Below are 12,290 nucleotides of genomic sequence, written 5' to 3' on the forward strand. Positions count from 1 at the left end.
GTATTTGAAAAAAAGAACATTGCATTTTCAGAAATAGCCGGTGTTGACACGACACCGGCGCTCCAATCAGATGACGTAGGCAGAATTGGCCCCCAGCTCATTTGAGTTTGAGACCCCTGTATTACATCCTGTAAATCTCAGCGTTGCTAGGAGAGAGGTAGACGGAACATGAACACGCATTAATGACTTGATCTACAACCACACAATCAACTTTACTCACCTCATATTTTCACGCATGTATGAAATCACGTCCTCCGAATGCATTACACTAATGATGAGTAGACATGGCTATTTATACCAGGCTAGGATGTGCTGCTTTCTCATCTACGGTGTCATTTTCTTAATAAACTAATACGACGTTTTAATGGGCATATCCCGTAGCATATTGTTCAAAACATCATCAGAGTAGGCCTAGGCTAGCCTAAGATAAATTGTTCAAACCATATTGTTTCAAAATATTAAAAACTAATAATAGCCAAAAATACTAAATGAATCGCAATGCATGCTGGGAAGCAAAACTTAACATGAAATAAAGTACATGAAACATAACTAGAATGCATTACGTTATATCCACTCGTTTTCTTGGACCTGCTGTGATCAAACAGGAACAGCCTATAAATGTAAGCCTTTCTTCCTGGAACATTGCAGATAAAGAAAAATGTATCGTTTTCTCTAGGCTATGAATGCTCTTTATAGCCAACTTTAAGATGAAATAAATAGATTCTGATGTTTCTATTCTATATCATTGTTTTATTAATAAACAGTAAGGCTCTGGTGAGGCAGAGAGCTTCTGCTCCTCGTTAGAAATCTCATCGGATATGTGCACTCTTTGCTGTTTCCACAAGGAGCTGCTGGAACATTGGGGACAGCTAGGCCTATGCGTGACACATTTAAACACGAGCATGCGTCAAATAAATTACAATGATATTTAAACAAGTCATGAAGAAGCAGTATCCTTAATTCTTCTGCAATGTAGAGCTAGATCGTTTTGCTTTACAAATTAAGTAGTCACTTCTGTTGCTAGACAACCCTAAACAAATGCTACGTGATCTGTTTTTAACATTTCTCTAGTTTTATTGCATCGTATTCAGCTCCAAAAGCCGGTTCAGTCCCAATTCGGCCGTGTGTGTGTTTCTGAAAATAAAACAGATAATAAGTATGTGACTACGTTAAATAAACCACTGCCTATTTAGCAGAGGTGGAAAAAGTATGAAAATATTGTACTCAAGTAAAAGTACCAATACCTTGATGAAATATTACTCAAGTACAAGTTAAAATACCGATCTGAAAATGTACTCAAGTAAAAGTAAAAAGTAGTTCATTTAAAATGTACTTTAAGTAAAAGTTACTTAGTTACTTTTTTTGGGGTGGGTACCAGAACAACCAGTTTTACCAGAGACTTTCTAATGAGGAGATACAGCATTAAAAAAATCCTCCATAGTAATGCATGGGGTTAGTTTGTGACGCCAATATGGCAGTTGTCTACACATATCACAACCATTCCGCGGCAAAACGTTGACATGTGAATACATTGAGCCAATCATGTGGTGTGTTGTAAAATACATTGAGCCAATCATGTGGTGTGCTGTGAAGACATCGTGCCAATCATCTGTTGTGATCTCGCTGCTGGAGCAAGATTGGTGTCGTGAAGCCTTACGCACATGCATTTCTGCCGAAATAGATGCACGATAAGTGCCCAAAAGTGTTGCAATATGGCCGCCGAAAGGGAGGTACTTGCCTGATAAGGATGTTGAGAAATGGAGATCTATGTGAAAAAATCACCGGAGTTCTCCTTTAAGTTTGAGCAGTAGTTGATTTTTCAAAGTTAGTTGCACTCATCCTTGGGTCGCTTTGCAGTGAACAGTAATCCAGCACAACTGAAAAGCCCCTCACATGCAGCTGAGGCAGGCAGGCCAATGTTGAGTTGCAGAGAGTTTTTTTTATATTTGGAAACGAGCAGAAGGTTCAGCAGATTAAAGGGCGTCGAACTGGGGGGGAAAGTGGGAAGTATAGGGCCCCAATGGAGGAGAGGGCCCTTGAAAAGTGGAATACAGGGGGCACAACATTTTCATCAGGCATTAGTAATAACTCAGCTAATCCACACATAAAAAATCCAAACAACTCCATAAGTAGAGTCATGTGTAATGAAGTGGAATAACACAGGGAAAAAGTATTGAACATGCTAAGAAAAAGCACTAAGGCAAGGAAAGGGAAGGAACGAGCTGGAATCTGTAAGTAGTTATCCTTTCTATCTGCGCAAATTAATATAAGCTTGGTTAGTATCTTACATATTGATGGGCTATAAAAAGGTTTTTCATTACCAAGGTGTCACGCAAGAAACATTTCATGATGGATAAAAGCAAAAAGCTCAAACAGTTCTGTTAAGTAAGTTTTGTCATACAGGAAATGTCTTGAAGCTGTCTTTACAAACAAAGGCTTTTCCACAAAGTAATGAAGAAATTTCAGTAGGCACGTTCAATAATTTTTTCCTGTGTCATTCCACTTTAATACACAAAACTCTTATGTTTGGATTTTTTATATGTGTGTTAATATAATGTGTGGTGAAAATTTCGAATAGACTCACTGGAAGTTTAGGCTGATTACTGAAAAAAAAAAAAAAAAAAAAAAAGCGCTCAATACTTATTTCCACCATATATTTATTTTACCTGAATATTTTAACTTCCAAATTAAATGTAAAATGAATGTCAGACGAAATGTAAAGTTTGACTGACTGGATTTTGTATACAAAACATAGTGAAAACTGTCTAAGGTCACTCTCACTCTCCCTTGCTAAAGAGCTAAATGGTTTAGTCCGCCTGCACGATTCATAAGATAGTCTATCTTTTGTTTAATTAGTTGAGCATCGCTAGTAGTGGACCGCTAATTGTTGTGCTGCTGGTGCAATGTCTTTCTCCAAGAAAGCCAAGTCAGGTTACTAAAAACAAAGGCCAAAACAGGAAAAAGAGAGACATCAAAATGAGGGGAAACAACTGCTAATAAACTTCTTTCCAAAGAAAGGTGAGCACAAACATCAAAACACGAAATCCCATGGTGTTTGCTTGAATATCTCCGCAATCATTGGTGCTAAAACGAACTGAGACAACCCATTGGAATAGCGGAAAATACACTTTCATAGGTTAGGCTAATCTGATGCATCTCGTGATCCAGCTCCATCTCCATCACTTTCAGAAAGACTGCATGGCGTCAGCTTGATTCATGTCCTGTTGTATGCTACATGCTGGCTAGTGGTTTAGGGCGCAATTTTTTTTCTCTCCCTTTGTTTTCGTTAGTCTTAACTTTTTTTTTACTCAAGTAACGGATGGGATTTTTGATGTAGCGAAGTACAATACTTCACTCAAAAAGTAATCAAGTAAAATTTAAAATACCGATTTTATAAACTACTTAAAAAATACAAAATACACTGAAAAACTACTCAATACAGTAACGTGAGTAAATGTATTTCGTTACTTTCCACCTCTGCTATTTAGAGCATGTTACATGCATCACGTAATGACAGTTATCTGAAGAAAAGCGCATTGTAGGCTAAGCTAGAAGATAAGAACAGCGACTTTGCTAACGTTACACCAAGCATCACATCATGGTTCTACTTTGCTCATAGACGCACAACTTCATAAACTGTATGATATGTTGCCTTAGACTACGGTAGGCTAATGCAGCTACTGCTAGAGACTAGATAGATAGATACTTTAGTCATCCCCAGACGTGTAACGTGAAGTCGTGCATGGATGTGATGTCAACTCCGCTGCCATGTGTGAATACAAACGTCCCCCCCATGTCCCCGGTATAACGTTATTGTCGGGTCCTTAGGAGGTATTTGAAATGACCAAATGCAAATGTCATCCGAGGGACCTGACGGTGACGTCCCCAGAAAGTCCTGCACCGGACATCACGCAATAACCAAACGATAACTTGCTCCGGACATCAATAAGGTCACCGGAACGTCCGCTAGAGAACATGACGTTCGGGACCAATCGGGGACGTCGTGAATGTCGGCATGAGGTCCGGGGGACGTCCCGTGTTTGTCGGGTAGGCATGGCCTAGGTTGGCTAGGTTGGTCCGTCCCGTTGATGTGGACTGAACCATAACCCTAAAAACCCTAACCAACCACCATCGAGCTAAGCACGGTCCGTCACAAACACAAAACGAATGAGCCAGTTAGCTTACCTAAGCTTGCACCCCAGGAAGGGTAACTTCTCCTTACCCACAACCATTCGCTTGCTCGTTCTGCTGCCAAGGACATGTTACTAACCACCTGCCTTAGACTTCGTCCACAAATGCCCAATTCAGACAGCAAGCCAATAGCAGATCTGGCCACAAACCCTTGTGCACCGATTTCAATAGGCCTTAATCGTGCACTCCAACCTCACTTGGCTGCCTCCTCTGCTATTTCAGTGTATTACGCTCTCTTCAGCTCATTGGCCTCTTCCACTATGTCTTCCCAAGGTAGGAAAAATGTCAATAACTAGATGTACCGCAGAGCGGTACAAAATATGACCGCCGCCCAGTCCAGCACATTTTTTCCACAAAAATAAGTCACATTTGTCAAATTCTGTCTATCATTTCTCTCTACAAAAGGTAAACATGTCTTTTCTGATTTATTGGCTAATCTCTCTCTCTCTCATACTGTACACACACACACACACACACACACACGCAGGCCCTGGATTACCTGGCTATAGGTGTGCATGAGTTGGCCTGCATCAGTGAGCGCCGCATTGAGAGACTGTGCAACCCCTCCCTCAGTGAGCTGCCTGCATTCCTGGTTAATGAGGGCGGCCTCAACTCTGGATTCATGATCGCGCACTGTACCGCCGCAGCTCTAGGTGTGTGTGTGTGTGTGTGTTTGTGTGAGTGTGTATGTGAAGATACAATACAACCTGTAAATATGTGAAGCGTGTGTTACTGACATACTGGTGTGTGTGTGTGTGTGTGTGTGTGTGTGTGTGTGTGTGTGTGTGTTTCAGTGTCCGAGAATAAGGGGCTGTGTCACCCCGCCTCAGTGGACTCTCTGTCCACCAGTGCAGCTACTGAGGACCACGTCTCCATGGGGGGGTGGGCCGCACGCAAGGCCCTCAGGGTGGTGGAGCACGTGGAGCAGGGTAAGACCCCCCTGGACAGAGAGAGAGAGAGAGACAGAGGCAGAGAGAGAGACAGACAGAGAGAGAGAGAGAGAGAGAAAAGTCGCCATAATCTTTAGTCTTCTCAGTGATGTTTATTTTGATCATGTGTTTACCATCACAACCAGTGTATGACAATGCTGCTACATTCTGTCTCAGTGTTGGCCATTGAGCTGTTAGCTGCCTGCCAGGCCCTGGAGTTCCGCCTCCCTCTGAAGACCACACCCCCCTTGGAGGAGGTGCGCAAGCTGGTCCGCTCTGTGGTCAGGTAAGAGAGAACACAACAGTAAAATGGTCACTTTAAAGTGTAACTCTGTGGTCAGGTAAGAGAGAACACAACAGCACCTTTTAGAGTAAAAGGGTTACTTTAAAGTGTAACTCTGTGGTCAGGTAAGAGAGAACACAACAGGACCTTTAAGAGTAAAAGGGTCACTTTAAAGTGTAACTCTGTGGTCAGGTAATAGAGAACACAACCTCAAAGAGTAGCTGAACTCTGTAGGAGCAACAGAGCCACTAAAGAGATCTGTTTTCCCATCAGGCCTTGGGACAAGGATCGTGCCATGAGCCCTGACATCGAGGCCGCACACAAGCTGCTGCTGGAGGAAAAGGTGAGCAGTCTCTCTCTCTCTCACCCTAAACTCACGCAGACCTCCACTGTCAGCCGCACTACTCTATGGAGCAATGCAGATCAGCCACACTACTCTATGGAGCAATGTAGATCTCGCCTTTACCTACTCAGGTTAGAAACAGAGTAGTTGTGGCGCGAGCGGCAGCGCCATCCCACATATCGGTCTCGGTGCCCATGGGGGTTCCATTCCAACTTCATTTCCCAGTCCCACCCCATCTCTCTCTCCCACTCGCTTCCTGTCTCTCTCCACTGTCCTATTGACATAAAGGCAAAAGTCCAAAAAATATACTTAAAAAGAGTAGTTAGCAGGGTCAGACTGGGAACAAAATTCGCCCTGGCAATTCCCCAACACACACACACACACACAAGCCCACCATACCAAAATTCCCCCCTGATTCCCCCCATAACAAACACACAGTATTATGCTGTAGCAACACTTCATAAACTGAACCCAAACATTTAGATTAGGACCTATAGCCTATAGGTTATTATAATCACAATAAACTGAACCCAAACATTTAGATTAGGACCTATAGCCTATAGGTTATTATAATCACAATAAACTGAACCCAAACATTTAGATTAGGACCTATAGCCTATAGGTTATTATAATCACAATAAACTGAACCCAAACATTTAGAGTAGGACCTATAGCCTATAGGTTATAATCACAATAACACTGAACCCAAACATTTAGATTAGGACCTATAGCCTATAGGTTATAATCACAATAACACTGAACCCAAACATTTAGATTAGGACCTATAGCCTATAGGTTATAATCACAATAAACTGAACCCAAACATTTAGATTAGGACCTATAGCCTATAGGTTATAATCACAATAACACTGAACCCAAACATTTAGATTAGGACCTATAGCCTATAGGTTATAATCACAACAACACTGAACCCAAACATTTAGATTTGGACCTATAGCCTATAGGTTATAATCACAACAACACTGAACCCAAACATTTAGATTTGGACCTATAGCCTATAGGTTATAATCACAATAACACTGAACCCAAACATTTAGATTAGGACCTATAGCCTATAGGTTATAATCACAATAACACTGAACCCAAACATTTAGATTAGGACCTATAGCCTATAGGTTATTATAATCACAATAAACTGAACCCAAACATTTAGATTTGGACCTATAGCCTATAGGTTATAATCACAATAACACGGGGGTCCGGGGGGGTCTCTCCGGGATTTTTTTTTAATTCTAGTTGCTAATCACACCATTTTAAAGTGATTTGAGAGGGACAGGATTCAGGGATAGGCTACTAAAGACAGGCTCATCTTCTGTCTGTCTCACGTCATGTTACCCCATGCATTAAACCACATGTCACTGCTTGACTAAGTGAAAAATATAGGCTACTGAACATGGACATCGTAGTTGACAGAAATTACGTTTTGTGCCAACATGTTGTAGAAACACAACCACAGCCTTTATTTGGTGCAAATCTTCTTCTTTATAGTCCGCGATTCATTCACATTAGGCCTAACTGTAGGCTATCACCACAAGTGTATACTAAACGTTTTTGCCCAAGTTTGTGTGCCGTCATCACATTTTGCAAAATTAGGCTACCTTCGTTACTAACTGATACTTTTTACCTGCATCGACTCGCGATTGATTGTGCATCTATCTATCATGTAACACTCGGTGGAGAGACTTCCACTTTTCAAGTTTCACTTTCACTGTCGTTGTGAGCTAAAAGGCTACTATATGGGAAATATTTTGAAGTTCCCTTTGAGTCCAAAAATGAATATTTTTTTTTTTTTACCTGTGCTACACTTTTCCACTAAGTTGTGCGAAAATTGTAGGCTACCCGTAGATTTTTTTTATGTTGACAGACAAACCGCACTACAGTAGCCTACATGGTGCAGTAAATGGAAGCTCTTGGTAGCGCGTGCAACTAACGTCTATAAAAACAATATATTTATGGAATAAAACTAGACACCTCTGATTGCTGTTTACGGTTAAACTGCAATGATGTGAACACCAGCCAGCGGAGGGCACTTATATAGCCTAGGCTACCATGCATGGACTCGTAGCCTAGGCTATATTCCCCACAAACCTAGCGGCTGCTTGGACAAATCCACTTGAGGGGTGGGGCAGGGGGGCGCGATCGTAACACACAACAACCTTTCATGAAGAGGCCAAAATGATTGACCTGTCACCCCCCAAGCCAAATGGATGCAACTGCATTTATAGGCTAGGCCTAGGCCTACATGACGGGCCGCAAAAAGGCTAAATAACTTCAAAAAAAAAAAAAAAAAAAAAAACATTCCCGGAGGTCACCAGCCCACATGTTGACCGGCCCACCGGGCATTTGCCCGGTTGTACAGATTACCAGTCCGAGCCTGGTAGTTAGAATCATCAGCGTGAGGTTTGCCATTCCTGGAACACCTGTACTACCTTCTCTCTACATCTCTAATAAATGAAGTGCCCCCTCTCTCTGTTATCTCACTTCCATCTCTTTATCTAGTCTTGGCTCATGTCCTAGAAGCTCAGTGCCCTCTGAGCAGTACTAGGGGGCTAACTCTGTGCTTGACCTCTGACCTCTGCAGGTGTGGGAGGCGGTAAGGCCTTACATGGAGAAGTACGAGCAGATGGAACGCCAGCAGTGAGCTCTTAACCTGACCCTAGCCAGATGAATTTCGCTCCGCCTAGCTCCACTCATCCATCTGGAACCGATCCATTGAAGTGTTGCTTCAGAAGGCTGGGCCTAATCAAAAAATGCTTGCGCATGATTTAATAAGCCACTTGTCCGTCATCTATTGACGTGCTACTTCAACCACTCACATCGAAGCCAACCCGTGACGCTAATAACAGTCTCACAGTCGCTTCTACGCTATGTCACATCTATGAAACTCCCGCCCTGCGTCCTGATTGGCTGAACCATAAAGTCGGTTGCAGAAATCACTCTCAATGGAAGAGGTCCCAGATGGATGTGAGTGAAGCTAGGCAGAGCTAAGGGGAACGAAATTCATCTGGCTAGGGTCAGGTTAGTGAGCTCTGCCATCACCCATAATCCTTGGGTGTGATCACTCAATCATTATCCAGGAGGTGATCAGTCACGTCAATCATGGATTCATTTATAAAATGTTTTTTGTCAGTGGAATGATAACTGTGTTTGTGTATGAGTAGTTTGTAGTCAGGGTTGGGTCAGATTACTTTGAAATGTAATCCATTACTGACTACAAATTACATGGCAATTTTTGTAATCAGTAACATAACTACCAAAAACATGTAACGTAATCTGATTACTTTAGGATTACTTTTAGATTACTTCAATAAATATGTCCATTAAGTAAAAGACACCAACACAGAATTGATGAAAGAATTCTCATTCTATTTTCCTCCACTCTTCTGCAAACATGCACAACTCCGCTTAACCTTTAGAAGGGCACACCTGGACAAAGAATTTAGCTTTCGCTGGATTTTTTTGACCCAGGGACATGGCCTGAGATTGGCATAACAAAGGGAAGCATTAAACCCAAATGACACCATGTCCATTTCAATTGTGGGGGTGAGAAAATGTATTATTTTGGGATGTTTTTCAACCAGGGGGACCTGATGACTTTCTCAAAGTAAACGGTAACACTAAAACAAGAGACTACATTAAGATTAAGTATAAGTATATTAAGTATATATACTTTTTTGCCGGTTCGAGCCCCGACCAGTGGGCCGCGGCTGAAGTGCCCTTGAGCAAGGCACCTAACCCCTCACTGCTCCCCGAGCGCCGCCATTGTAGCAGGCAGCTCACTGCGCCGGGATTAGTGTGTGCTTCACCTCACTGTGTGTTCACTGTGTGCTGTTTGTGTTTCACTAATTCACCGATTGGGTTAAATGCAGACCAAATTTCCCTCACGGGATCAAAAAAGTATACAGTATATACTTATACTTATATTGCACATGATATTGCACAGTCTGCATTGATTACACTCACACAGCCCTATTCTAAACAAACACTGCATCACAACACTATTGTAATATTGCATTTGAAACTACAATAGATCAGTGTTTCTCAAAGTGTGGTCTGGAGACCACTGGTGGTCTGCAAGCTATCCCAAGTGAGCCTTGGCAAAGTCCTTTTAGGCAAGTCCCTCCACTCGGCGGCCAAATGACGCTTTTTGGGCACTCGTCGGGCATTCATTTCGGCAGAAATGCGCGTGCGCAAGGCTTCACGACACCAATCTTGCTCCAGCGGCGAGATCACAACACATGACTGGCACGATGTCTTCACAACACACCATATGATTGGCTCAATGTATTCACATCACACCACATGATTGGCTCAATGTATTCACATGTCGACGTTTTGCCGAGGAAGGGGTGTGATATATGTAGTAACGGCCATATTGACGTTACAAACTAGCCCCATGCATTTCTATGGAGGGTGTTTTGAGTGCTGTGTCTCCTCATTAGAAAGTCTCTGGCCTTGGTCTGAGTAAGTTTGAGAAACACTGCAATAGGGAGCTGTAGTTTTATATTGCACACTGCCCTATTCTAAAAACTGCACTAATGTACACTTGTCTGTAGCTGGTGGTCTGTAGCATTCGGGACCACTCCTTTAAATTTGGGACCTTGCAGTCGGAATTCAAAGTCTAAAGACAGTCCAAAGCAGCCTGGGCCCAGTTCCCCGTAAGCATCTTAAGCCTAAGAGTATCGTAAAGTACCTCTTATGAACGCCTTAAGATTTGCCGACTGTTTCCCGAAACCATCGTAGCTTAAGAGCGCCGTGAAAGAGAGCTCAGCGCCGCCTGTACTTCCTGCGGAAACTCAGGCGAGCAAGTGCTCCACCAGCCATCATGACCACATTCTACCGAGGCACCATTGAGAGCATCCTCTCCAGCTGTATCGCTGTGTGGGGCGGAAGCTGCACTGAATACAACAGGAAAGCCCTGCAGCGCATAGTGAACACAGCTGGAAGGATCATTGGTGCTTCACCCCCCCCCTGAAGGACATTTACACCACCCACCTCACCCGCAAGTAGCTTACTCAAAATTGTGAGTGATGCAAGTCACCCCTGCTCACAATCTGTTTGATCTACTGCCCTCTGGGAAGAGGTACAGAAGCCTGCGCCCCAAGACTACCAGACTCACCAACAGCTTCATACACCAAGCTGTAAGGATGCTGAACTCTCTCCCTCCTCCCCCTCCACCCTCAGCTACATAACATCCTGGACATTGGACCCACAATGGCCGCCTGCACTACTCCACTTGCACACTTGAACACTTGCACACTTGTACACTTTACAACTTGGTGTTGTTGTCCTGAAAACACAACACTTCTGCTGCTCTTACATAACTTGCACCACTATGCCACTTTCTTTATTACTCAGGTCAAACAGAACTACCCAAGCCTCTTATTGGCCTGACTTTGCACTAGTTTTTTATTGACTGTCTATGCACAATTTCAACAAAATGTTGCTGCTCTTATTTTTTCATTATTATATGTGCCCTCTTATTTACTTATTTACTTACTTTTTGTTTACTTGAATGTTATGTTTGTCTGTGGACTTAAAATTGGTAAAATATGTCTTGTCTTCACCGTGGGATAGTGAGAAACGTAATTTCGATCTCTTTGTATGTCTGGAACATGTGAAGAAATTGACAATAAAGCTGACTTTGACTTTGACTTTGACTTTGAAAACACTCGTAGATCTACCGGCTAAGAGCGTCTTAACAGTACTTCTCACTGAGGTTCCCAACAGGACATACAGAGGAATTACAACTTAGAATACATAATCCATCTTACGTTCCCATTCTTTATTGTGTTTACCTGTGATGAATCAGATTTTAGCGTGCAAAATAGCATAGCCTACATTTAATGGTCATAATAATGTGATGAAAAGCAAAAATGCAATCAAGTTAAGAAACGAGACGTTGCCAGAATATCTTTGCTAAGTGAGGGATATATTTTATTAGGCCTATGAGGTAAAAGCAGAGAAAGGAACATGTGGTTTAGTCTGTAGCCTACTGCATCAGAATCTAAGCCTACACATTTCCTCTCTTTCTTACTTCTTTCTTATCCTCAAACGTGTTCTTAAGTGACACAGCGAAAATCTAATCTTAATCTTAATTACAATTATTTATGTCTGTGTTTATTATATAACCTACTTGGGATGCTTACATGCAGATGTCAAAGTGTTTCTATTTTCGTATTGATGTGAATTAATGTGTAGATCCGAAGTTTAAACAGTAGGCCTATAGCTGTGACGTGCAGTCACCTGACATCACCATCAAATCAGAGGATATTTCAGAACTATTAACATGGACAGCTCCCTTAAGAGCTGCTCAAGAGCAGTGCACGCTGCTTCACGCTTCGAAGCATGTTCGGGAAACAGTCGGAAAAAACAAACGAACAATCGTAAGATGAATCGTAGAAAACCCTCTTAAGATCGTGTCTCCGTCGTTATCGGGAAACTGGGCCCTGGGCTATTCAAAGTGTTTATTTTTAATAGCCACTGCATACCCGTTTTTGTTGGTGTGTTGCTGCAAAATCCA

General features: G+C 42.4%; 1 protein-coding gene across 1 annotated transcript in view; it reads left to right on the forward strand.

Moving 5' to 3' along the window:
• The window catches only part of LOC125288909 (histidine ammonia-lyase-like), a 34,567-nt gene extending 26,055 nt beyond the window's left edge, over positions 1–8,512 (forward strand). Inside the window, exons 18-22 of the mRNA XM_048235616.1 lie at positions 4,679–4,844; positions 4,986–5,120; positions 5,298–5,406; positions 5,677–5,746; positions 8,349–8,512. Of these exons, the coding sequence (XP_048091573.1) occupies positions 4,679–4,844; positions 4,986–5,120; positions 5,298–5,406; positions 5,677–5,746; positions 8,349–8,408 (540 nt within the window). The 3' untranslated portion in view covers positions 8,409–8,512. The remainder of the gene's footprint in view (positions 1–4,678; positions 4,845–4,985; positions 5,121–5,297; positions 5,407–5,676; positions 5,747–8,348) is intronic.
• Positions 8,513–12,290: the final 3,778 nt, after the last annotated feature.

The sequence above is a fragment of the Alosa alosa genome, chromosome 23, assembly GCF_017589495.1.
Source record: "Alosa alosa isolate M-15738 ecotype Scorff River chromosome 23, AALO_Geno_1.1, whole genome shotgun sequence".
NCBI lineage: Eukaryota > Metazoa > Chordata > Actinopteri > Clupeiformes > Clupeidae > Alosa > Alosa alosa.